A 27288-nucleotide genomic window follows, 5' to 3' on the forward strand; every position below is an offset into this window, starting at 1 on the left:
ACATGTGCTGTTGAGAGCCAAAGTCAGAGTTGGCCCGCAGGGATTGACTGTAAAAAGAATGATTTTCTCTTACATGCCTCACAAAAAGTGCATGTATGATATTCATCATTTGAGTTATTTATTTGACGGTTCAGACATGGTTTTAGGGTTAAGGTAAGAACTGTAAATAGGCTGAGGTTAGGATAAGGGTCGAGGTTAAGCATGTAACAGTGAGGGTTGACCTCCGTGGAATGACTGTAAAGCAATGGAATGCCTTTCCAAGTAAAAACAATGTATGTGCGTGTGGTGTGCTTTGGCCCCGCCCTCCATAGACACATCCAATAGGATACCAGTATTGTAATTTGATGGGAGGTTGTCAACAACTGGTTGGGGAGGAAGTGGAACGCAGGAAAGTCTCTTATGCGCGTTCGTTAGTTCAGCAACAGTGGTAGAGTAAGATTTGTTTACATGCTTTTAACCCAACGGTTATTTTCTTAGACAGTCCCGTCGTATTCATGTTTTATTCTACAAAACAACAGCAGGCGATAAAGTTATGGAAATGAGCTAACGTGGGCAAACTGAATGTCTTTCAGTCAGTTACATTTGTCAGAAGTTGGCTAGTTCCAAGCTAGCAACTACGTAGCTAACGTTAGTACAGTGAGGATAGTCTGCTGTTTACTGTGAGCGCCTGCGGTGGGTTGTGGCCACCGAGCAAAACATCACGTCTGTCTGTCGAACTGCTTTAACCGTGCAGAGATTTATTTGTTTCGGACGCGAGGAGCTGTTCGAGATACCGTACCATGGATCCATTTGACAGCAACAGTACAGGTAAGAAAAGAAGATGCGAGGGACAGTAACAGCAAGCTAACAGCAGCAGGCCAGCTAATAACTAACGGGACATTAGCAACAAGCTTGGGAGTGACATTCACCCGAGGACACATGTTGAGAAGGGTGGGTTTGACGTTTGACAAGCTAAAGGAAAGCTGCTTTGTGTTTTCTGAGTGACTGGTTTCTTCTTTTTTTATTTTGTAACTGTGGAGGGGTTGTGAGAGGCTAACTTAATCGCGGTCCCACTGCACGGTCCTGCATTGGGATAACATTTTGCTGCACATAACTATCTCTTCACCAGGCCTGTTTGTGAATCCTGTAGTTTATTTATCGAACATTTCATTTTATTTTAATTGAAAACCAACGAAACATGTCTAACATCTTAAACACTGGCTGTCTTGAGACTCTTGACAGAAACATAGTAAGCCACACTGTTCAGACTCCAGCAGTTAAACCACAGCGGCACTGTTTGCCCAGTGTAAGCCTGCTGGTTAGATAATAGCCGTATTTTGTCTTGGTGTGGAGAGCTGATAAGTCATGCTCAGCTCAGCTTTGGCAGCCAGCAAGCATAACCTCTGCTATGGTCCCAGAGCGACTGGGGCTTTATTAATACAACCAAAAAGGCCTTTGCACACACTATAACAGCGCTCAAAAAAGCTCAGTGGATGTTATTTTATTCCAGTCTCAGCCTGGAAGAAGCAATCACTGCATCACAGGAGTTAGACTTCCTGCATTTTGTGTTTGATTGTTGATAGTCAGTGGTTTTCCTGAAAGCCCAAAGTCCCATTTCATTCTCACATTTTTGATCAGATAATAATGCAAAACATAGCAGATCCTTCCTTCCCATTTCTTTTTAATGACCAACCAACAAACCAGTAACAACGCAGTCTCAGTACTCTGCTTCTGTGTTTCATGTCTGTTCTTATCAGCAGTGAATTAGTGGATACACCTGTCAAACCCAAACACAAACACATATATTTAACTATATTTCTGTGGGGTTCATAAACAGGAAGAGTGCAGTCAGCTGATGACATGCATCAGTGCTGTTTTTACATACAAGCTTGACAAAAGTGAGGGAGTTGTTGATTTTTCATCTTTGCCTGGTGTGTTTTCTAATGGTACTCTAGATGATAACCATCACATTACCTGTCTCTCTTATATGAAATAAACTTCACCCTGATATCACAACAATACGAGGCTGATTGAAATAGACATGACAGTCATCATTAATAGAGTTTGACGTGTTTTTATGAGTCTTATTTTAATCATATCTTCCTCCACAAATTACACATTACCTACTACTCAGCTCTTAGCCTATTAATAGACCTTCATACCAGAGCAATGTGGTCCAGATAGAGACACACAGACAGCCCATAACAATCATATCGGAAACACTGTACAGGGCAGACAAGGGACTAAATTTACTTTATGCATTTCTGGACTCTTGTCTTCCTTTTCAGGAGCTAAACTTCACCTATGTCATTGTTTCTGCATGAACACTGTGCATTCAGTAGGTGCTAACTGTCTCTCAGTCCTTTCCACTCAAAACCATCACCAACTAAGACTGAAAATGCATTGTCTTTGGCCTGTAAAAGCATGAATGGAACGTGCAACAAAATGGGAGACTTGCATTGCATAGTGCTTTACTAGTTTCAGTGATATTAAATTAGGAAGTTGAACATACCTCTGATTGTTTCAAGAATTACAGAGTGGAGAATCCAGCTGCTGTAAAATCACATGGATTTCGGTTTAACTTTTGTCATGATGCTTAAGAGACAGGTTAGCTTGTGGAAATTCAGGTTTATATAAAGTGCAGTAGTATGTGACCTGGCCAGATGATGGTATTGATTGAGTTTGCTTTCTCCTGGTTTTGAGGGCTGTGTGTTACTAGTCTTTTTGCACTGCAGTTAAATGAATGAACTGTGGAGGAAACACAACAATTTCTGTCTTAACAGATTTCGTAACACCAGCACTTAAAAGTAGCTGTCTTTCCAGTCTGATGAACCAATTCTATGTAGGTCAAAGCACCAGGAAATGCTGTAGGAGGTTTACTAACAGGAAACAGAAGAAACTGCCTGCATGTTCAGTGACAATAATAAGTCTTTGTGTTGAAAAGGGGCTTTTTGCCACTACGCTTTTGTGGGAAACCCTGAAACTCCAAGAAAACACACCACATACTGTATATTAAAGTACCATATTGTGTTTTTTTCAGTGTATATAACCATTCGGTTATCGTTCTTTCTCTCACACCTGTTTCATTTCCCCTTTATGCAGTTGCTTGTCTGATTTCTCTTCCTCTGTGTGTTGTAGAGCGAGCTAACCTGCCAAGAAACATGATTGAGAACAGCATGTTTGAAGAAGAGCCTGATGTTGTGGATTTGGCCAAAGACTCTGCTGCATTTCCGGTATGCTTTTGTCATCTTACGCCATCCATTCTATCTCCACCTCTGTTTGAAGAACCAGCCTGGCTCAATAACTTGCATACATAAGAATGCATCTTTTCACCACTTTACACATTTCTCACAAGTGCTTTCATCTTTAAATTTGATAATGTGAACCAATCAGAGCAATATAATTAAGGATCACTTAATTCAAAGATGGCCGACACTTGTGGGTAGTCAATGATGCTTATCCACACACTTTCAGTTCAGTATATCTTTCCCCAGACTACATTACTTCCCATCTGTCAGCTGCATATATCTATAGTCAACATAGTGAGAATTACTTATATCAAAAAGGAGCTTTAAGCATGAGCGCAACGCCATATTCCCTGATAGTTTGTCCCCCAATCCCTGCTACGTCTACCCTCCCTCACTGTCTGACACCCAGCAAACCCTCTCCTTAATTTCATACCCCTTTGCATCCTTTATTTTTAATATCTTTTTTTCCGCGTCAGTTGCAAACTTAATTAAAAAACACCCCTAATGGTCCAATCTCCAGTCACCATAATTTACCTGTCATCTCTGCCCTGTTCTTTGTTGACAGACCCTTTTCTGTCCTGACAGTTTTCATTTATTCCTGTCTCTCCCTCACTTTCCTCACCACCTCCACATATGACATTGTACCCTGTGCTAATAAATTCATGGGAAGGCAATCCATTTCTTAACATTTGTGCAGCTTAAGTGTAGAGTGACAGAGTGCACTGTACATGCTCTTTCCAGACATTTCCTGCTCTTGACCCAGATGAGGTGGCGTATGAGCCTCGTAGCTCGCGGTTGCTTGTGCGAGGCCTGGGAGAGAATGACATGGACGAGGATGAGGAGGACTGCGAGTCTTCAGCCCGTCTGCTGGGCATGTCCTTCATGAACCGTAGCTCAGCTCAGAGATCCAGCTCTTCCCCTTATAGCAGACAGGCTCCACCCAGGTAATGCACTGAAAAGGTCATCATTTGGATTATTCTGATATCAAACTCCTTCCACACATGGAACCTGTAACATTGCCAGACATGACAATCAAAGCAAGGGAGTGTTTTGTTAGACTGGTCTCCAGGTTATCTTGTCAGTTTGTTTGACCAGATCTGACAAGATCAGGCTCTTCACACTGGCTGCCTAAATGATGGATTGCACTGTTTTTGATTGAACTTGTTTGCAGTTAAATGACAGTTTATCCTATTGACTGTTCTTATATTGACTGTGCTTATATAGAAATGTTGTAAAGCTTCAGTTTCTACGTGATGCAGATAAAGAAAATTGCCCAACCATATATAGATTAAGGTGCATAGAAAGGGTTTTAGTCCACTGGGGAATGAAGCACAACATTATGTTTGTTGCCTCTGTCCCCTGCAGCGCCGCCATCTTTTTCAGAAACACGGCTACTACCTTTCACCCTGCATTTGTAAATTGTGAAATAGTGTTAAACCCTTTTGTTTTCAGGTCATGCGCACGGCCCTCAGCCCGTACCATGGTTGTATGTGTGTTATTCCTGGTGATAGTGGCGTCTATGACCATGGTACTGTACTTCTTACCTGGATGCACCTTTACCAAGGTAAGAGAAATATTCACCAGTTCTGTAGTTTTTGTGATGAGGTGCATGTCTGTACCTGTATCAGACTATTTACTCTTGTTCACCTTGTTAATTTCTCTGTCATACCTATTTCTGTGGCTGGCCCCAACCCTCCATCCTTCTGCAGACAGGTTGCCCCAAGGCGAACAAGACCACTCCCTTTGAGCCAGTCTACCCCGTGTCCACCAATGGAGAACTCTTTCCATGGGCACAGTTCCAGCTGCCTCATAGCATTCGTCCTCTCAGCTATGACCTCACCCTCGACCCTGACCTCGACAACATGATCTTCACCGGCCGCACTGTTATCAGCATGCTTGTGCTTCACAACACCAAGCGCATTGTCCTGCACAGTGCTAATCTCAACATTACCAAAGCTACTTTCAAGGTGAGATGGGAAGGTTTTGTGTGCTGATGACTATTTGTTGTTTTTGTTGTTATTCTATAAAGTTCAAAGCCAGCCTGACTAGATATACAGAACTGAATATAAAGATTTAATTTGTGCCTGGACAAAGGAATTGAGTCAAACTTTTTGCTTTTATTATGTTGTTTGCTAGTTGTTAACTAATACGGTCTCTCTTCTAGCTGGGTGATGGGGAGCCCAGTGATGTGACTGTGCTGGAGTACAAACCCAACCAGCAGATAGCTGTTAAATTCTCTGAGGACCTGAAGGCTGGCCAGTACTGCGTTTTGACCCTGGATTACTCTGCCAACCTCTCACACACCTATGATGGTTTCTACAACAGCTCATACACTGATAAAGATGGAAACAAAAGGTATGCTTGACTAATTGGCCGTGGTGTAAGTAGTTCACAACAGCTGAAAGATGTGTTGCGGAGTAAGGACTTTATAAAAAGCCTATATGGATCATGTGTCTTCACATCTAATCTTTTGACCTTTGGCTCAACTCATGACCAGACACTAGCAAAGCAGTGCTGGAAACTTGACTTAATAACAATTAAAAACTGAATCTGGGGGCTGTTTTAATGATTTTATAGCACTTACTTAATTTGCTATTTCAGCATGATCATGTTCGTCTCCTTTTTGTCCACAGGGTCTTAGCTGCAACTCAGTTTGAGCCACTGTCAGCTCGGAAGGCCTTTCCTTGCTTTGATGAACCAGCTTTCAAAGCCACCTTCCTGATTAAAATCAGCAGAAAACCAGACTACTTGACTCTTTCCAACATGCCTAAGGTACTGTAAATTTAATTAAGTCCTTCTTATTTTTGCCGTATGGTAACAGGTGTGGAAACACCTGGCTTGCTTTGCTAATTGGCTTCATCAGTGTAAACTCAACAATGTAATATAAATCCAGCAGTTTTGTTTTGCTCTTTTTTTTTAGAGTTGAAATAAAAGGTCTAAGATTTTACCCATGCATACAAAAGGCTTATTTCTCTTAAATTTGGTCACAAACTTATTTTAAGGTGTGCTCATGAACACTTTGCCAAGACAATCCATCCATTTGACAGGTGTGGAATATCAAGATGCTGATTAAACAGCATGATTATTAGTTGTACCCAGGACTGGTCACGATAAAAGGCAGCTCTCATATGTCCAGTTTATCACACAACACAATGCCACAGACGTTGCATGTCCTGAGGGAGCGTGTGTTTGGCATGTTGGCTGCAAGAATGTCCACAATGAATGTTCATATGTTCAAGTGGTACCTAGATAGACTGAGGTTCCTGTAGAACATTATGTTATGTCACCCTGTACGTTATGAGGAAGTTGTGAGTCCCACTGTGACTCATAAGCTCTTAGCTTGGGCGCACTTTAGCTATCAGACCATGTATTGGTTTTTGGTTGCAAAGCTGTATTTCACAGCAGTCTGAGAAGATGCCCGATTGGTTTTAGTTTGGAGTATATGTTCAGCAGTAGTTGGTTAATTTCATCCTCATGCTGTGTGTTTCAGGCTAAAACCACACTACTTCCCAGTGGCCTCATGCAAGATGAGTTTGAAAAGACCAGTGTCAACATGAGCACCTACCTGGTTGCCTTCATCGTCGCAAACTTCTCCCCGATCAGCAAAAATGTCTCCGACACTCTGGTAGGTCTGACATAGACGTGACTTCTTTTTGCTGTCAGTGCAGGCTGTACATGTATGTTTTTAAAATGTGGTATTCGGTGTTGTTTCTTTATATCCGTCTCTGTGTGTTTTAGGTGTCTGTGTACTCTGTGCCAGAGAAGACGGAGCACACGGACTATGCTTTAGACACATCCTCCAAACTGCTGGAGTTCTACAATAATTTCTTTGAAATTAACTACCCCCTCAAAAAACTTGGTGAGTACATGCAGACACATGTCATTAAATCCTCCTCTGATTGTTCCTTTTTTTCCTCCCGTCTTTACACGCTCCAATTTACTCCCTCTTTTTTCAGACTTGGTAGCCATCCCAGACTTCCTGGCAGGGGCCATGGAGAACTGGGGACTCATCACTTTCAGAGAGACCAGCCTGCTGGTGGGCAAACAGTCCTCTCCTCTGGAAAAGCAAGTGGTTGCCTCGGTCGTAGCGCATGAGCTCGCCCATCAGGTAGCTGTGTTCACCTTTGTGTTTGTGAAAGCATCAGATACCATGAATATGCTCCAGTCTGGTCCTTAATCTGTCTCTCATGTTGTGTCCAAGTGGTTTGGAAACCTGGTAACTATGAGCTGGTGGAACGACCTGTGGCTCAATGAAGGCTTTGCCACTTACATGCAGTACACATCACTTCAGACAGTGTTGCCCCAGCTGGACATTGTAAGTTTACATTTCTGCCTCAGAAATTGCTCCCCATATATTTTGATGCCGGTAAAGTTGTATGCTTCCCTGTGCGCCCCAGCAGTACGTCCTGTGTTTGTTTGCAGGGTAATTTGTTCCTGGCTGTGCGGTTCAGAGCTTTGGACAAAGATGCATTAAACTCCTCCCACGCTGTGTCGACAGAGGTTAATACACCGGAACAGGTGGAAGAGATGTTTGACTCTGTCTCATATGAAAAGGTATACTCTTATATAAAGTATATAAGTAGAAAAATAGATGCAGTGTTCTTTAATTAACTTCCATATTCAGCTGTTTCTCTCAGCGGCCTCACACTCACACATAGCCATGGTTGGTGCTCTGCTTTGGGTCACACACATGCTTTGTGCCTCTTGTCTTCCAGGGTGCGTCCATTCTGCTGATGCTGAACGCCTCCCTGCCAGGCGACCAACAGTTCAGAAAGGGTATCATTCAGTACCTAAAACAGTTCAGTGGATTAAACACGGACACTGATGACCTGTGGAACTGCCTTACACAGGTGTGTGTGTGTGTATGTATGTGTGCGCGTCTTTATTGATGCTATGGACAGCACACACCAGTTCCCCCTGTAATCTGCCAGCCAGCTGGCTAAAATATACTCTCCCTGACATCAGCTGCACTTGCTAATGTTATTGTCATGACATAACAGGTGATCACAGAGAACTGAACTATCAACAGAAAAGGCAGTAAAAGACTTTTGATGATGTTATGATTTATGGACTCGTACAAGAGTGTTCATCTTTTAGCTCACTCCCCTTTTAAGGGAAGTTAGAGCAGAGGATACTGCAGATATAGACAGTAGATTAGATAATCACAGTACTGTCAAAAGGGCTTGAATCCAATGCCCTCAGTTAAACATCAGTCTGCCAGCTCATTACTTTCCCGTACTGCTGCTGATGCTTTACTTACACCTGCTTGGTGTCATACAGGTCATTTGGAAGTTTGCCACAATGGAGCGAGTCCTAAAAGTCTGTTAGTGCTAAAAATTTAATGGCAAAATGAGAAAAGTGTATTTTGCAGACATCAAATGCCAATAATAGTTCATAGAGAACGTTCAGGTTTGTCTTATTTATTGAAGATATCGTTGACATGGACCTTGTGAGTTGTGTAAATTTGTTGAAGGCTGCAAAGTCTCACAACGTTCCCACAATTCTCAGAAAACACAGTGAACATGGCACCGGACTGCACAGACTCTGGATTTGTTTTCCTGTCCTCAGGTCGAGGTCTCGACGCAGCACCAGAATGTGTCAGAGATGATGAGCTCATGGACGTCGCAGAAAGGCTTTCCACTGGTCACTGTAAGCCTTAAGGGAGACCAGGTGACCCTCACACAGGAGCACTTCCTGCTCACGTCCGATAATGCCACGCATACTTCCAGGTGGGTTATATTTACCTCACACACAGACGCACACAGTTCATAAAAACACACCACAACCCTAACTGTGTTCTGCACTCTCCTCAGCTTGTGGAATATTCCAGTGACGTACGTAAACGACAGCTGTAGTTCGGCTCCTGAGTGCAGACAGGTGTTCACTCTGAAGACCAAATCAGGTAAAACACAAAGTATTAACCTGCAGCATTAAGTCTCAGAGTCTGGGCTACTGTAACAAATGGTAAATGTTTGTGTTGTGTGTGTTTTCAGGGACTTTTAAGCTGCCAGGAAGTGTAAAGTGGCTGAAGTTGAACTACAGAAACACGGGCTTCTACATTGTCCACTATGGAGACGAGGGCTGGGCTGCTCTTAGAGAGGCTTTGTCCAACAACGTCAGTGTTCTTACACATGAGGACCGTGCCTCGCTCATACACAACATCTTTGCTCTCTCCAGGTATAGCGGACAACATACTGGAAATAGTTGTTTTTGAAACATTCAGTGACAGAAGAAACTGAAGTAGAGACGCATTTTCCAGTTCCTGTATTTGTTTTTTTTTTACAAAACTGTCCTTCTCTCCTGTGTTGTCAACAGACTGGGCCGTGTGTCCTTCCTACATGTCCTCAACCTCTTAAACTACTTGTCCAATGAAACAGAGACGTCTCCTGTGACAGAGGCCTTGTTACAGCTCAACAACATCTACCGGCTGCTCGACAAAAGACAGGAGCACAGTCTTGTGGCCCGTATGAAGGTACAGACATACACACAAACACACACACACCCACCCACACACACACACACACACACACACACACAGACACACAGACACAGTCACAGCCACTTAAAGTTAAGAAATTTAGGGCCACAATACATTTTATCAATGAAGATATCTTGAGACACATCCATGATATAGTCTTGAAAACCCTCAAAAGTTTGTAAAAAAAAAAAAAATGTTTTGAATAATTTGTGTGAACTTTTATTGTATTGTTGAAATGTTTCAGAACAACCTTTAGCTGAACTCCTTAAATTTAGCTTAAGTCCTTAACTTTGGACTTAAAGCTCAATTGGTGATTTTCCCATTGCTGATCACTGACCCAAATGTTACTTGCATGTATAATTTGTCTCTAAATCAACTACATTATAAAAAATACACCAATTTGTCTAAATTACTATCTTAAAAGCACAAAATACACACTAATACTGTTCATATCCTTAACAAAACCACTTGAAACTACACAATGTTGTCAGTGTAACTAATTTAAAACACACATTTTCACATGTGGTTGTGCTGTATTTAAGAAGTAAACATGTTGGTGAGTTTTAGTCCAAGTTATTGTTGCATCAGGGCATCGAGGATACAAGCCAATATCCCAAATCTGAAAAAATGTGTTTAAACTGTTGAAGTGACTGTAGTGTTTCTGTGTTTTTATGTGTCCATGGTTTCTTCTCTTGCATGTGACAGAATTATATCTTGAGCCATTTTGGTTCTCTGATGAACAAACAAACGTGGGAAGAGGAGGACAGTGTGTCTAAACAGGAGCTGCGCTCAGCCCTGCTGGAGACAGCCTGTAGTTTAAATGAAGAAAACTGCACTCATCAAGCCAAAGCCCTGTTCAAACAGTATGTCGAGTCCAATGGGACCTCGCGGTACGTATCGCACACAAGAAACCTTTTATTTTCACTTATTGTCACAGCAGGGTGAGAGGAGGAGCCCAAACATCCTGTTAGAGATATAAATCAGCTTTTGTCGGAATGACATTTGAGTTTTAGGAAGCTTGTTTGCGTCTTTATGTATTTCTGTAGGATCCCAGGCGATCTGCAGCAAGTCGTATTCAATGTGGCTGCTCAGTCAACTGAAGATTGGTCGACTTTGCTCGGCATGTATGGACATGCTGCCTATGATGCAGAGAAGCGAAAAATGCTGCGGGGCCTAGCATCCACTCAGGACGTACGGCGCATAGTATGGTAAGAGTTCATGTATGTTCGTGTATCAGTGTCTTTCCCTCCACAACAAACACATATTCAACACAAGATAATTTCATTTGAAAGGCTGAAAGAGAGACGAATCAATGAAGATCTTTTATTGAAATATGCCTTGAAACTGATGTGGAGCAGAGCAGAAATATGTTAAATGCTCAAAGCGTTTCACTTTCAACACATGTCCACTGAGAGGCAACATCCTCCCAGTCCACCCCGAGAGCAAATTTACACTTAAAAATAACCAAACATAGAGTCAACTTGAGCCACACACTCAATGAAACACTGAACCAAAGCCCACTACTTTTTCACTGACCACTAAAATAGCACCAAAGTGTAGCTTGATGTATATTTTTGGTGTATGGCTCCTGAACTGGACCATGATCACAAAGACAGAGTTCCTCCATAAGTGAGACATTCCCTCCCACTCAGTATTTGACATTTGTATTGTGATTTTGTATACACTGGTGCTGTTTTGCACATGTAACACATGTTAATTGTGCTATTAATCCAGTTAAAACTAATTCATTCATCATAGTGTAATTACGGTTTCAGTTGCTAAACTGCTGTTTGAGACGTGACAAATAATTTATTCCCTTGCTGAAGTGAGTGTGGCACCAGTGAACAGAACACTTATCACGGTCTGTCTAGGATTCTGAAGGCAGGTCTGAAGGGGGACATCATCCAGACACAGGAGCTGCCTTTGGTCATCAACACTGTGTGTAACGGCTTCGCCGGCTACTTGTTTGCCTGGGATTTTATACAGGAGAACTGGGACCGCCTCATAGAGAAGTAAGTGGTCTCTGGCAGCTTCATGCCGGATATCACCAAGATTACATTTTAAGATTATTTCACATAAAAATGAAGAGAGGAAACAGCGTCAGTGTTTTTGTGCTTTCGGCTGCAGGTTCCCTGTGGGCTCCTTTGCCATCCAGACAGTCATCAAGTCTGCCACCTCCCAGTTCTCCACACAGACACACCTCGATCAGGTACGTTTCTTTTTTTGAATGCTTTTTGCGTGTTGAGTCAAGCGTGATCTGGTCTCTAATGTGTGTTTGTGTGTGTGGTGCAGGTGCAGGGTTTCTTCTCCAGCCTGAAGGAGCGCGGATCTCAGATGAGGAGCGTGCAGGAAGCTTTGGAAACCATCAGGCTGAACCGGCGCTGGATGGACAAGAACCTGTCCGCACTCCGAAAATGGCTCTAATACAGGCGCTCCATCCTCTCTCCGCCCCAATAGGACTCAGCCGGGGCGTGTCGTCAAGACAACAGCAGTGTTTGCACTATTGTAGGACTCTGTCTCTTAACTCCCTTTATCCACACCAGAGTACTAGTCAAAGCCGCAGGTTGTGCTCTGCCCGGGTGGAGAAGGTGTTTGATTTTCTGAGATTGGTCCTGTGAGTTGTGTTTGCTAGCTCAGGGTGGCTCTGATTGTGTGTCTGCAGGGAGTTGTCAGATGCAAACACACACTCCTCACACTTAATGCTGTCGACCAAACCTCTCCTCTGCAGCTCTCATCTAAACCTCATGCCTGAGCAGACAATCATGCTTCACCCACGCTCCTTTCGCTCAGCCTGCTCTCAGGCACTTAACTGTACGACCTGTGTAAAGGCCACTTCAAAAAGCGCAGGTATGAAGAATGTCAGCATTACTTTCTATGTATCGTCAGTCAGTCCTGGACTCGGATTTATGTAGATGCAGCTATCAGGGATTCTTCAGCGATGAGAAGCTGAAATTACTGGTACTCGAGAGATGGAATTCTTCTTAGAAGTCAACCTTTTGCCGCTGTGTTATGAAAATCTGTGCAGAAACAGTAGCTGTCTGCCGTTCTGAACTCTCGTTATTCATGCAGCCTGAAGCATTTGCTATATTAGTCATGGTTTGGCTAGAAGAGTGGTTGGTTGATTGCTAACTTAAAATACCAAACTTGTGTTGGCATTAATTGAATGTACTGAAAAACCTTCCCACTGTGTCAAGTAGATGGCGCACTGCACAACAGTGCAGGTTTAAATCAACAACCAACGTGTCTTAGGAGAGAGCAGGCAGCGCACACTGGAGCCTGATGTTCATTTTCTTCCTCCCTCCTTTCTCGACCAGTCATAAACCGGTTTAGCTCTGATCGCTAAGTTTTATTTTGATTGCTTTTTGTCTGTCACTGTGCAGACTTTAACTGTGTGCTTGTAAACTTGTAATTATAATGTAAATATGCTGAACCCTTCAACGTTTCCCCCGCCATTTTGGATGTACTGTTTTACACATCTGGACTTTTAACATTTTAAGATTGCTTTGTGTTCTGTATATAGAGTGTAAAGGGGAGATGTATACATAGAATTGATCAAGAGTCTTGGTCAAATACTTTTACTGTATTTCTCGGAGGTCATTTGCTGATGAATGTTCGTGTTTTAAGGGCTAATGTGCATATTGAAGATACAAAGTGTATAGAAGAACATCTATATTGGGCATGATTGATCAGTCCAGTAAGCTGTTGCTTATCAGCCAAATAAAAATACAGCGAGTTTAAAGTTACTCCAATGTTACCTGAGAATGAAGAGTAGGCTAGCTATTTATTGAGTGTCTAACTGTGTTTCCCCGATGTTTGTTCCAGGATTTTAGTTTAGATATAGTTGCACACTCATCTTGAGTTTTATTCAAAGTGGTACTGCTTACTCATCCACTCACTTTCATGATATTCAGTATAATGGAGTAAATATACTGCCGATTTAGTCGTTTTCTTTGGACACCTGTAACACCCTCTTGAGACTTTCATCTCTGTGTTTGGTTGTTGTCTCCTTCTGAAGCCTCTTTGTCTCATTCATGTAAAACCTGCACGTGCAAAGAATACCAATGATCCGTGTTCAGTTCCTGGTGCTGTTACCTCTCGCTTGGTCGTGTGTTACAGTGAACATAATTGGGCCTTGTGTATGGGTGGGGAACCTCTGAAAGGGTCATGTGTTGCTGCAGTAAGGAGGGGTGGGATCCAGGAGGGGACCAGACACCATGTGTATGGAAGGCGTGGCTGTCTGCACCCTCTCCAGGTTAACTGTAGGGGTTAGCAGCACAACGGGTCCCAGTACAGAGAATTGTTCATTCCAAACTGGGCAGAAAATGCCAGTAATGAGTGTCAGACTGTACTTTTAAGGATCTGTCTGGAGGTTATCAACAGTTTTTGCACCCTGTCCATCATAGTTCCACAGACTAATGTGTTAAGCTGGCATTTGCTCTTAAATTAACATCTAATACTTTTATGTCCTGGCTAATTGAGGTTCATACTGTTTTATTGTGAAAAAGTGTTGTCAGATTAGGACTTTTTTTTTTTTTTCCAGCTGGCAGCAATCAGATTAGTTAATCATCTTTCTCGAGGCTCCGGGTTTCTGGTTTTCCACCATGTTTTGGTCAGAAAATATGAAGATGTATGAAGTCAGTTGCAATAAGCTTTCAGAGACACATGTTGCTGTTGTCATTCAGGTACAGGGTTCAGTCAAAGTCGTTGATGTAGCCGGTCTGATAAGAGGATTGTAGTAGAGTACCTTATGTGTGCAGTAAACCCGATGGGATTGTCTTTGTTTTTGCACTGGGATGAAATGCTGCAGATGCTTTTGAAACTGTGTTGCTCTTCATGTCAACAAAATACAAATAAAAGTTGTTTTCTGAGGATTTTTTTCTTTGTAGTTTTAACACATACTTGGTGTTTTCCAGCAGTGACGCTACGAGTCGAGCTGGATTTAAATTCCTTGGCATCGATTTTGAAATGGTAGACCTTTTTTTTTTTTTTTTTCTTGTTTGCTTCTCAGAGTCCAGCCATGCCAGATTTAATTGCAGTGAGATCATTCAGTATATACACATTCCCCACACGGTCCCACAGATGAGGGAACTTTGATCAGGGAGGAAGAAGTATCAAACCACACTGTGAAAATACTACAAGTGAAAGTCCTGCATTCCATACCTTAGATAAAAAATATTAAGTATTAGCAAAATGTACATAAAGTGTCAAAATTAAAAATAAGACACAGATGTGGCAGAAGCAGCATGCAGCTGTGTTTGTGTTCGGGGCAGTAAGGGGCCAAAATGTAAGATTCATTAAATAAAGCTTATGGAGCCCCCAGATGAGTCACTGATTTACCAAAAAATTACCTCTCAAGCAAAACAAAGATCACAATCACAATTAGTCCTGTGGCAGACGCTTTTATCCACAGCGACGTAGATGTTGAATCTTGAATCAAAGAATTACCTGAAAAGGAGAAAATCTGAGGAATGACTTTACAATTTATTCTACAGAAGAATTCGTTGTTTTTTTGGTTTTTTTTTATGGTTTATGTCATTTACAGTAAAAGGCCTTTCACATGATGCTTCTCAGTTTTACCACCAGAGGTCTTTCTAGCTCTTCTGGAAACTTACAAACTGGACCTCATTCATGCTCCAGAGGTTGGAAACTGCCTGTTGGTTTGGATATATTGCACTCCTTAAGATGTGGATGTAAATTACTTGAAATGATTGCCTTACACACTGGAGATGTTGTGGGAAGTCATTCATCATTTAAATGGACTGGAATCTGTGGAGACCATTACTTTATGTCTGCAAAAGAGAATAAATCCTTTAGTTATAAAAGGGATTCTTATTATGATTTTTTGCGTTTTGATCCAGTCCATACTGTTCCAAACTCTTCCTTCTATGTGCATGTATTCGTTGTGTTTTTTTTTAGAAAATCTGTTTTGCGCCTTGAAGACTTATTTTGGCAAAATGCCACGCAGCTGGAAGACATCATAGCGTCAGTAGTTTCACCCTCATACTTTCTTTTTTGGCCAATTAACCAAAATGCACAAGGTATAAAGTCAATTGTGGGCTTTGTATTGAAATAAATAGATAATCCAAGCTCAGTAAATAATCTGTATGCTGTTTGAGACCTGACAGACACCACAGGGTCGATACTTTGTTCGCTGGCAGCAGGAAAGGTGCCCTGAACTGTATAGTTTGTTACTTTACCCTCAGTGATGACCTTATGCTGCTTTCTTTGTGGTCTTTATTCCCAACATTATTTTCATTTGTTAGGATTCATAGCACATTGTGGATGAGGTAAAATGTTTAAGTAAAGCACAGAGACACAATGAGACGCTTCTGAGACTCACTCATGAACATGGAGATACAATGTTTTCTCTTGAAGGTATTTATTTATGAAATGTATGATGTACAACATGATATTTAGAGCTTAACTTTCTCTAACTGCAGCTTTCTTTTCTCAATGCTATTTTAAGAAAATGTTTATTTCATTACATTACATTATACTATCGAATTAAACAGATCAGATACACACTCTTCAGAATTTTAGATCTTCACTCACTCATCAAACAGGAAATGATTTGCGTAAAGGTGCAAACAGCTTACATGGATCGCTGAGATTTATTGAGGCATCGTATGTTTAAGCTTATCAAATGTTTTGCAAATGGATTCTGAAGAAACCAGCAACTCTGGCCGTCAAATGAACATCATGTACGAATGATCACAACCGTACACTTTATTTCAATCCAGTATAACGGTCCCCTTTTGAAAGCACATCAATAAAACCAAATGTCCAAACCAACAAAACATAACATGTCCCATCCAACATGAAGTGGAGAAAGAAAAAGAAAATACTTCTCACTTTAGAACATAATACTTTAGTAGTGGTGGTCTCAAATTGAAGCTTAATGTAGTACTTCAGCAACAGCTGTCCAAACTTTAGTGTAGTATATATTCATACTTTAGGGGTGGGAGATTAAAGAGCAGAAATTTAAGGAAGCAGCTCACTGCATCAGACCACGTCACATGACCTCAGGCCATGTGTGATAAACGGGCTGGATTCCAACATAACAATCAGTCTCTGTTGGCCCCATTCAGTCACAAGCCTTGTTAGACGCACAACAACCATTTGAACTATGCAGCCCTGCTAAACGGAGAGGTCAGGTTGACACAATCAGTAGAACTGGTCACGGTCATAGTCACTTACCTCAGCAGCTTCTGCTCTGTGGGCATCAGATTGATCTGTGCGATCCATTTGTCAGCCAGTCAGTGAGATGAAACGTGACATGATGCCTGATCACTGTTACATAAAGAATTGTGGAAAAAGTCCTTGAATGAGGAATTTGTAGCGGCAGGTGAGCAGTGTAACTAGCTGATCAGGTGCAGGGTTGTCTCACAGACACATTGCTGTCTTCAAATGGAGGCCATGGGGAATGGAAATGTGGCTGCCTTGGTGGTTCACCTGGTGGAGTGTGTGGCCCCTGTATTGGGGTGGGGTCCTCAGCTCCTGTTGCCCTTTGCTGCGTGTCTTCCTCTCCCTCTTTGTCCTCTCCTGTGCCATCTCTCATAGCTCTTCTATCAAGAATAAAGGCTGAAAAAGCCCCAGAAAATCACCTTTAAAGAAAGAAAACAGTGTGCCATCTCACTGTGAGATGATGCTGCATTTCTCATCCAAGTTGGCAAATTTTCAGTCTCTCTGACTTTGAGTCTCTCTACTTTTGCTATTAGAACACAAACGCAGCCTTTCTACAGGCAGTGTGATAAAGCTGGCTGAGCCTCAGATTTTGTGATAACCTGCACATGACAGAGACATGACAGTGAGGACAGGAAACCTTTCGACATATGTGTGTCTAACAGGCACTGTTGAAAGTTTGGATTTCAGTGTTCAAGACATGCTCTGACAACACTGACTGATCTGTTAACTGAACTGTTCGACATACCAGAGCAGCCGTTTCAAAAGCAGTCACTTCAGGTCGTACTGCAAGTTTTCTGTGAGGCCTCACGAGAGCATTTGAATGGTTTACTGAAAAGGTGCCAGATGATGAAAGGTGATAAAGCTGTGTATGTATCCAAACATGCATTGAGAGGACGAGCTGTTATCTGCATCCTGTTTTCACAGGTTTCATTTAAAGACTCAAACAGGCCTTCTTAGCACAAATTAATTTTCTCTGTCATTATCGCTGAATCCAATCATCTTCAGACAAAAAAAAAGAAAAAGCTCTAAAATTGATTCATGCTTAATAGGTCTCACGCTGTTCACAAGAGGCAACAGAGGCTGCATGAGGTCAAAAATGCACCACACTATTATAAGTCATGTTGGAATCGTGACTTGAGACCACACACGAAAACTGAAAATTGTCCACGCTGGTGGTTCAGCTCGTGGTGGTTGTGCTTTCCTAATAAAGTCAGCTTTCATGAAATCATCGATACTTTATTCAGTTCCTCTCAGTCAGAGATGGAAAACTTTGCAGTTTTCTTTAAGATAATTCAGTTCAGGAAGCTTCTGACTAGTTGTGCCGTACTTGGTTATCTGATCTTTAAAACTTATCTTCATACTGTATCTGGCACACTTGAACTGAGGCAGCAAGCCCTGCAAGCTTCTAGAAAGGTTTGGGTTACATATTTTCATAGCAGAAAACCTCCTTTCTCTCTTATCTGTCACATTTTCAGGAATGGAAAGCAGCCGAGTTTGCTGCTTGACCACCGCATGCTTTTGAGTTTATTTTATGGTAATATGAAAGGATTTTATTTTATAAATACACCCACATTTATTAACCCTTCAAGAAGAGTGAAAAGGTGAAATGACCAAATTTAGTTTTAACATTTTTGATGTCACATTGCCAAAGTCAGAGCAGGTTAGTATAAGTTCACTGAAATGCAAAATCAATAAGTTTCCATGCTGAAGGGTACCAGCTTGTCCTGCTTGCACCTGAGTATTTGTGCTGTAGTTTCCCACCCGTTGTAGTTAATGATTGGATGTGGATACTGTAAGTGTAAATGTGTGGAAGCCAGAAACAAAAGTTTAACCCAAAACTTGTTAGTTAATGGCCTGGAAGAAAGAGAATAGAGGGATGTTAATGGCAAAACCATTTAATGGGCCTGATGCCCAATCCACTCAGCTGTAGAGCATTTCCTGGCATCATGTCCCACATGCTTATTGGCCCATGAATGAGACATACACACCCTGAAAAACTTCCTCCATCCTGCCTTAGAAAACACTTCACTTTTGTTTAAAATGACTAAACCTTATGCCCTTGAACTTTATTGTCTTGCATTACTTTTAAATGCAAAAAATAAAGAAACAGTAATTGTGTTAAATGCTTCGTACATCCTCCATAAACTATGGAAATAAATAGACTCAGCCAATCTCACCTCAGGAAGCTTACAACTCTAACAGTAAAATAAGCATGAGCAGCAAGCAGAACATGAAAAGATGGGACAGAAGCAAAAGGAAGCTCACATCTGGCCTCATGCACAAATCAATCAAACAATACAAAACCCTTCTCAGTAACTGCTGGTTATGACTTCAAGTAAATTACTTCACCCTGTTTAAAACAAAGTACATATCATGATATCATCATATCTAAATGGCCTGTGCTTGTAGCAAGGTGTCAACAAGGAACCACAATGTTCTTTTGGTAAAAGGATGAATAATAACCCACGACACATCCGCCCATTTTTCTGTGATGACAGGTGAATGAATAATAGAACAATAACAAGAGGAGTTTATTACTTTGCCTAACCACCTAACCTTGGTATGTAACTATGGCTTTAACAACACGTTTTGACTGACAGCTTAATAGTCAGTGGTACCAACGCCCTCTGTCAATTAAAGCTCTGATCTTCTGAACATTGTGGCCCTTGGATGACAGTACATTATTTTATTGTCCAAGCACAGCACACAACCATCCAAACCAGCAACCGCACGCTTCATTCACACTCTGGAATGCTGCAGGACATTGTGCCACCAAAGCAGAATCATGGGACCAGAGAGACTAATAAATGCAGAAACCTCTTTTGCAATCTGTGAATCAGTGGAACGTGCCAGTGTGCATTCTGAAAGTCACATTTACTCACCTATCTTGCGGAACCAGACAGGTGTTATTAACTTGAATGAAAGTCAGCAGAAGGTCTTTGAACAATGTTCTGTTTTCTTTCCATGTGACGAGGTGAAGAGCAGCTCAAATGGAAGGGTTAGCAATGCTGTTATTGAGCATATAGGCCTATTCTGTAGCTCTGAATTTAAAGGCATAATGTGTGACATTTCAACCTTAAAATGTCTAAAAAGCACTACACCTATATCGAGTTGTGTACTGACATTATCCCAACATTCATACCCACAGAAATCTGGAATTTTATCCAAGGTAATGGTGCGTTTCATTTGGTTGCTTTTCAGTGTCATCATGCCCCCTTTACCCCCTCCAGTTGCAATAACTTCCAGGGGGTCTCTCAATCAAAGCAATAACGAAAGTCTGATGACATCATGAAGTCGTCATGACATGACGACACCATATCATTTGAATTGTTGTCTCTGATGGGTAATTGTGCTCCGCCATGAATGAGCAATGCAAACAGTAGTAAACAATAGAGCGGGGGGGTCATCTGGTGTTTCCCATTCTTGTAGCAGAAACTACATGGCGACTGTGCGCTTAACTGTTTTCATCGCACCATACTGTGACTGATCTTTAGCGCCCTGCTTCAGCAGAAGAATGAAAATCAACAAATTCTTGCATATTAGGGGTCATAATTTATTTCATTAGCTAAAACCATGGACTCAAAATGCTAAAATATGAGCAGAAGCACAAACTTTTTTCTCCATGACATTTGTGCGCAAAGTGACGTGAAAAGCTCAACGTGGATGACGTTAAAGGACACACGAAAAACAAAAAAATGCGTTGCAATAACACTTGGTGTGTTATTCATACACCATTTGGTGATACTAAACTGGAAATGCACATACAGAGAAGGTCAATACTGTACCACTCTGTCCGTTAAGAGCTATGAGTCGGTTAGCTAAGTTTAGCACAAAGGCTGCCAGCACATCATAGTTAGCGTAAACATCAATCACACCAGGGACTGACAGATTAGCACATCCTAACAGAAGTAGCTTTCAGTAACTTGCTTAACTGGTTAATTAAAATGTGTGTGGTAACAGTTTACAGTAAAGAAAGGCGCATAAGACAGATGTTCCAGATGCAAGTTTCACTAGAGCCCAAAGTGGATTTAGGTCCACACTAGTCTTGTTTAGCTTAAAGGTACTGGAGATAAACTTTCACAGCAATGGACTCAAACAAACCAGTCTTTGCATTTCTTCCTGTGATGAAGTTTGTGTGGTTTGTTAACGGCCAACAAGGAATAAAAAAACAAGTCCACACATACAGCACGATCATGGCAGCACTATTTAATTAAGGTTTTATGTTTATCATTTGCAGAACTCATCTCGTATGTCTTCCTCTGTCCATTTCGGACAAATGGCTGTGCATTGTAACTGAATGACATGTAACCTGTGTAAGTGTTTCAAAGACAAGAAGCTGATCAGACCAACAGAGGCTTCACGGATTATTTTAAAATATCTCATATTTGAATTCAGTTGAGTTGTTTTGTCACAGCTAAGTCACGATGCAAGAAGGTTTTCATTATCAAAAGTCATTTTTGTGTGTTTCTGTATTTTGTGAGCACAAATTATACACAGCTCATATATCGAGAGCAGCACATGAGTACTTTTGGACAACATTGAATGTATAAAATAATTTATTAAAAAAATATTCATTTAATTTACAAACAGACTTTCACAGAACTATTCAGTTCAACATGTCATCACCCAGTAAAACACCATTTGGACTCAGAGAGAATTGCCAGCAGGTTTTCAACTTATAGTAAAATATACAAATGCTCTGAAAGAATATAAGCGCCATTAGCGTATCATCTCTCTGTGTCTCTGCAGAAATGCAGCTATTAAACAGAAACAGCAATAGCAAGCCCGCTTGAACCATTGGGTCTGATTTCCTCTTCAGTACCCTGCTGTGCTCGGTCTTAGACATGTGTCTCCTCATTTTGCCTCTCTGACGTCTCACTTGCTACTCTCCCTTGCTCAATTCTGTCCAACTCGAGCCTCAGTTTCTCTTTCTCATTCAGTATCACTTCATCTTCAATGGCTTTCTGCTGCTCCTCCCTCTCTTTCCTCACTTCCTCAGCCTTCTCCATTTTCTCCTGCTTCTTCAGCTTCCAGAAGAAGCTCAGGTTTTTCTCGGGGTAGGCGACTTTGGCCAGCGGCAGCTTGAAGATCTTGTTGGTCTCCGTGGTTAAGAGGAGGAAAGTGAGGGCCGAGAGACAGAAAGGCCAGGTGCAGGCTGGCAGACCAAACTGTAAAAGGAAAATACATCATATTCAGGTAATTGTGTTTATCATTGTGTTTATTTATATCTAACATATAAATAGGAGAAAATGTGTAATTACCCTGGACATGATATGGGCAATGGCTGAGCTGAGGTATGCACAGAAAAAAGCTGCAGAGGAGGAAAAGAGAGATACCGTGAGATAATTTTAATGTGGGTGCTGTGAACATGGATGACAAATATCAGGTCACTCTCTGCCAATGCTGCAGGGAGTGAACAGATATGACATCATTTTCAGGGAGTGTTTTTAGGCAGTGTTCTTCTGGGTGTCCACTCACCACATGTGATGGCAAGCAGGTGCACCTGCCAGGTGAGAGCGTAAAACATTCCTCCGATGGCAATGCAGGCTAAGACGCAGTTGTATCCCCAGAGGCCAAAGTAAATGTCTCCAAAGGGAGCAGCCAGAGCCAGACCTGCGAAATGTTAAATCATCATTATCTTAATCCTGGTTACGTTGCACCTTTAACAAATATTCATCTTGGAGTTGGAACATATTGACTGTGGTTTGAACTCATTCTGTAACCATGTAAGGAGGCAAAAATAAGTTGTGTGGTTTATTGAGGTGAGACAGAATGACTTCTACATTAGAGGTATCGTGCACCCTTCCTATATCGACCCCCTGCCAAGATAGTGTCTGGTCCTCTCACCAGAAACCATGCCCACGGCAGATCCAAGGACGGCATGAGCGCAGGTGATAGGGGAGGAGATGAAGAGTGAGATGATGAAGATTCCTCCTGTCCAAGGGTTGTCACAGCCGTAGACCTGGCCAATTCCAACAGGCACTGCCATGAACAGCTGGGGAGGTACAGAAAGTTAAAAAAAAATAATTGTAGATGCATGACAGGTGTGGTTCACATCCCAGAGGATCTCAGGAACTCATCTTGCCTTGTTAGACCTCTGATTGGCTGGTTGATTGATTGACTGATTGACCTCGCTGTTACTCCCCTGTTAGCGTTGATGCAACTGCACAAAACCGCTGACACGCCATGTATTTAGGCAACAATGTAGCAAGTCATTTATATTGTTGCACTTGACTGTTGATGAACAGAGGACATTTTTTGACACTGTAAAATGTGAGGAATCTGTTGCTGAAATGTCATCACAGGTGAAACGTCCGACTTGGAAAGTGCATGTACAGCATATCAACGCACAGAGAGGTATGGTAAGAGAGATCATGCACATAGACAAAACCTGGCCTGTCACTGACCTGGGCCACATCAATTTCAGCCCAGGTGATGTTTGGCATCTCTGAACGAGGCTGAATGAGGACTTGGGGGAAGTGGTGGTTGTAGTGGCCGGTGGCGACCATGTGGACACACACCAGGATGTTGAAGGGCAGGGTGAACACTGGCAGATCCCAGCGACTGTTAATCGATGCCAGGGCACTGGACACAATCGGGCTGAAAGGCAAACATGCAACATCACCCGTAATAAATTTAATGGCATGTGACTGTCATACCTGTTCTAACCACATAACCGACGTAATTAAATTATTGGTTTGTTGGATCTAGAAGCTTTATCTAGAGGCTGAGCTGTGACATTCATACAACAATATGCTGAGTTTCACGTGTTGTGGTTTAGTTTTAACTTAGTAACTTTCTTACATCTACCTCTCATTTCCTATGATATGAATCTACAGTATTGTTTAACCATTGTTCAGTCTAATTGCTTACCACATCATGGACATGAAGATGTTGGGTAGCAGGAGCCACCAGTACCAGTCTCCCTCTTTGGAGAACACAGCCATCAGCAGACCCACCAGGATGCCATTGTAACCATACAGTCCTGCAGCTATTGCACCCCTGAGGGAATAAATGGAGATTTTTTTCTGCTGAGTAACACAGTTTAAAAACAACTTTTATGACCATTTTACCTTCTGCTGCCAAAAAATATATCATTCATCCATTGTGATTGAGTAGAAAAATAAGTTTGGTATGCAGGTGTGGTATCAAGGCTGTAAATGATGATGCACATCAAACTAAACGCAGACACATCTAATAATTGTTAATAACTGATTTATTATTTGTCGTCAGTTTTCTCTCGAAATAATTGAGTGTTCAAACCTGTTCTGTTGCAGAATGAGGGCAGAAATGGTGGCAAAGAGTGTTCCCACAAAGCCGTTGAGAGCCCACCAGTAGTTCTGCAGGATGAGGCCACCAAAAATGATGAGGCCACTTAGAGGATTGTTGACAAACATCACCTGAGCAGCTCCACGCAAAACCCAGTCCAGCAGCTGCAGCAAGAAAAACTGCTCTGGAGGATGGAGAGAGAGAGCAAACAGAAAGCGCTGACATTTTCCCAGTACTGCCTAATAGGCTTCCCACAGTGAATGCTGTGCAAGTTGTAGTCTTCTCAGGCTCACTGCTGTGCAGCCATGGGCAAGACAAAACTCTGTGCAAAGGAGTCTTTATATTATTTAAAGACTGCCAAAAGACACAGTGTGAAGTGGAGCCTCGGACTCTGAGATAAACAATGACAGTGGGTATATCTGTTTCACCGTGTGATCATTCAAGGTCACACACTCCATATCCTCTGGACAACAAGGGATCACAGGTCGTCCTACTGAAACAAAGAAACGTATATCTTTACAGGGAACGTGTTGCACATTGTTGATCTAAAGCCTGGCTTGCCTTAAGGGTGTAGTTACAAGTTCCCGTCATGAGTTTGTCAATGTAACAACGATTGTTTGTCCGTAGATATCACACAGGACATTCAGTGCTTGCTGTTATAGCTGTTCTAATAATCACACAGCGACATTATATGACCCACTCTCACTGTTATCCACACTCAAATCTGTATGCCAGATAACCATCAAGTTACTTATAATTTCATGTTATTTCATAATTGTAATTTCTGTTAACCAGTGATGAACGGACCTTGTGTGGGTCGGGGTGGATTTTTTTCATTGTAAACATTAGTGCTGACTTACTTCCCATCCATTTTCCAAACACCTTCATATCTCCAGAGAAGTAGGAGAGTCCCTTGAGGAAGCAGGCCCTGGACCTCTGCAGGGTTGTGGGTCCTGGCTGCTTGGGGTCCTTCTCCTTCCTGTCCTCCTCGGAGTTGTCATGCTCAGACGGCCGGTCGGGGTGCGCCATCAGGGGCTGGAGTTCCTTCAATGACCATTATGGTTAGACATCAATTAGAGAGTTTAATAACTGTTTCGAGCATGTTAAAGTACACCCAGCGTCTGACTTTATACTGTACGTCTAAACTGTGAACACTGACTTACAGTGAAGGTGGAAGCAGGAGAGGTGGTGTCTAAAGCAGCAGAAGTGGAGCAGTTGATATTCTTCTGAATATCCTAAGAGATGGGAAGAAAAGGCTTCACTCAGCAGCACAATAATTTTGCTACTTCTTATTATAATAATACAAAATGCATACAGTATGTTTGTGTAACATATTTTTTTATTAAATAAATATTGATTGCATTCAATCAACTCAAAAAACAATGTGAAATCAAATCCCATGTCTTATAAACTAAAATATATTTTTAGTTTAAAAAGAAAAAAAAAATTAAATGGCTGTCACAGAACAGACAAGATTCAACCAAAACCAAGTGGATGCCTTTAAATATTAATTATTATTTATACAAAATTACAATATACTGCTCCACTATGGTCAGTGATTTCTGTAAATTGAATTTGAATTAATCATCCATGCAGAATCAATGCTCTCAGATAAAGGAATAATGTACTTACCAAAGTTCATACCTATAATCTTCTTTAAATATTAGTTCATTCGATCAACAGGCACATATTTGTTAAAGTTTAGCCACGTTTTACTGTCCTGCTGGACTTCGGGGGCTTTAACAAACAGTTACAAGTGCTCCTACCTTTGTGCAGTGTGATCCCGGCATATGTCCCAGAATAGCACAGGTTGCATGGGTTGCCAGCTTCTCTCGAGCTGTGCAACAGATATTTCCACTGAAGGCTTTTATAGCAGCAGGCGGCAGAGAAAACCCCACCTTTTCTCTCGCTTTGCTCAATCTCTACAGGAATCACTGGCAGGCTACAGTGATAAACGTTGTCACACGCAGGTCTCTCTAGACACACGCCCTGACACAAAATTTATGTCCGTTCTCCTACACTGACAACTTTACTGATGTGAAGATGAGGTCAGGTGAAGTCAGAGTGTTTGTTGTGCAATGTGCTGCAGAGTCTGAAGCATGTCTGTGTCACACTCAGGACTCTGACACCTGCTCTGCACCTGAGCCCTCTCCAACATGTGTAAGTGTCACTGCCAGACACTGGGGTGAATATCTCTGCTCGGACCTCACTGGCACTAGTGCCGAAGGGGTAACTTAAAGGGGAATTTCACCAATTTTACACATCAAAGTCACATGGCTTGCGGAGCACTGCAGCTTTCTGTTGCTCCAGAGCAAGCCATGTGAAGTTTGTCAAAAGCTCCTCATCTCTGCTTGAGAATAGCGGCGGAGGCTGCATTAGCTGCGACTAGCATGACACACCTGAATCTCTAATGGAACTGACGACGATCGAGTTGGGTTGTGGGTGCAACAGATTTAGACAAGGAGGAAGAAGGTATGAAATAAAAGAAGATGATATCTCTGGTTCTGCTGTTAAACTGCCCATCTCAGTCCAGAAATGTCTCTAGCTGTATAATCCAAATATTTCCATTTCTGGCTTGAGGATTTTGAAGATTTGCTTTTTTCTGGTTTTGCGTGGTCAGCAGAAATAAGCAATTAGAAAACATCACTATGGCTTTAAGGAAATTGTGCTGGATATTTTTCACCATTTTTGGCTGAATTATTAATTATTGATGATTAATTTTGGGTCCTGACTCAATAAAGCATCCTTAATGTTAATTCTAACAGGTGTTTCTCTGCTATGACAAGACAAAATGTCTGATGTTGAGACTTCTTCATCAATTCAGTTAATGCCATTCGGATATTCCATATCCTTCCATCAGGATAATCATGCCTGAAATAAAGAGAAAATATATGTACACATAAATCCAGGCTAAATCATCAGAGAGAGACTGTTTTAAAAGATTGTTTGCAGCAACAGTGGCATGATGGGACACGTGCCAATGGCTGACTGGACACATTGCTCTCACATATGATGAGAGCATTGCACAAGTCTGTCACATTTCATAAATCTTCACTGAACATCCTGCATTTCCTGCAGCCACTCTGCATGCATACAAAAGAAGTGGGACAGTTGAAAAATGTACTGTAT

The 27288-nt window shown here is 41.8% G+C and overlaps 2 protein-coding genes across 2 annotated transcripts; one reads left to right on the forward strand and one right to left on the reverse strand.

Annotated features, from left to right (window-relative positions):
• Positions 1 to 354: 354 nt before the first annotated feature.
• Positions 355 to 14576, forward strand: lnpep (leucyl/cystinyl aminopeptidase). Its single transcript, XM_076730140.1, has 22 exons — positions 355 to 807; positions 3118 to 3212; positions 3969 to 4171; positions 4680 to 4791; positions 4937 to 5194; positions 5392 to 5582; positions 5861 to 5999; positions 6718 to 6852; positions 6966 to 7086; positions 7184 to 7335; positions 7429 to 7542; positions 7650 to 7781; positions 7943 to 8077; positions 8796 to 8956; positions 9041 to 9129; positions 9221 to 9404; positions 9543 to 9699; positions 10411 to 10595; positions 10752 to 10913; positions 11577 to 11717; positions 11833 to 11914; positions 11998 to 14576. The coding sequence occupies exons 1-22, from the start codon at positions 780 to 782 to the stop codon at positions 12127 to 12129; spliced, it is 3108 nt and encodes a 1035-aa protein (XP_076586255.1). The 5' UTR covers positions 355 to 779; the 3' UTR covers positions 12130 to 14576.
• A 6947-nt stretch (positions 14577 to 21523) lies between these two features.
• On the reverse strand, positions 21524 to 26012 carry slc14a2 (solute carrier family 14 member 2). The gene is made up of 10 exons (XM_076731265.1): positions 25926 to 26012; positions 25323 to 25394; positions 25020 to 25203; positions 24154 to 24343; positions 23764 to 23892; positions 23298 to 23490; positions 22738 to 22885; positions 22369 to 22503; positions 22152 to 22201; positions 21524 to 22058 (listed from the first exon to the last, which is right to left on the reverse strand). Exons 1-10 carry the CDS (start codon positions 25947 to 25949, stop codon positions 21729 to 21731), a joined length of 1455 nt encoding a protein of 484 aa, XP_076587380.1. The 5' UTR covers positions 25950 to 26012; the 3' UTR covers positions 21524 to 21728.
• Positions 26013 to 27288: the final 1276 nt, after the last annotated feature.

Source organism: Chaetodon auriga, chromosome 5, assembly GCF_051107435.1.
Source record: "Chaetodon auriga isolate fChaAug3 chromosome 5, fChaAug3.hap1, whole genome shotgun sequence".
In the NCBI taxonomy this organism is placed as follows: Eukaryota; Metazoa; Chordata; class Actinopteri; order Chaetodontiformes; family Chaetodontidae; genus Chaetodon; species Chaetodon auriga.

Coding starts and splice junctions, on each gene's coding strand:
- lnpep (XM_076730140.1), top strand. CDS start 780: ATGGATCCATTTGACAGCAACAGTACAG. Junction 6,000..6,717: donor CTCTTTCCAACATGCCTAAG/GTACTGTAAATT, acceptor TGTGTGTTTCAG/GCTAAAACCACACTACTTCC. Junction 9,130..9,220: donor CACTCTGAAGACCAAATCAG/GTAAAACACAAA, acceptor GTGTGTTTTCAG/GGACTTTTAAGCTGCCAGGA.
- slc14a2 (XM_076731265.1), bottom strand. CDS start 25,949: ATGCCGGGATCACACTGCACAAAG. Junction 25,395..25,925: donor CGGGATCACACTGCACAAAG/GTAGGAGCACTT, acceptor CCCATCTCTTAG/GATATTCAGAAGAATATCAA. Junction 22,059..22,151: donor TTGCCCATATCATGTCCAGG/GTAATTACACAT, acceptor TTCCTTTTACAG/TTTGGTCTGCCAGCCTGCAC.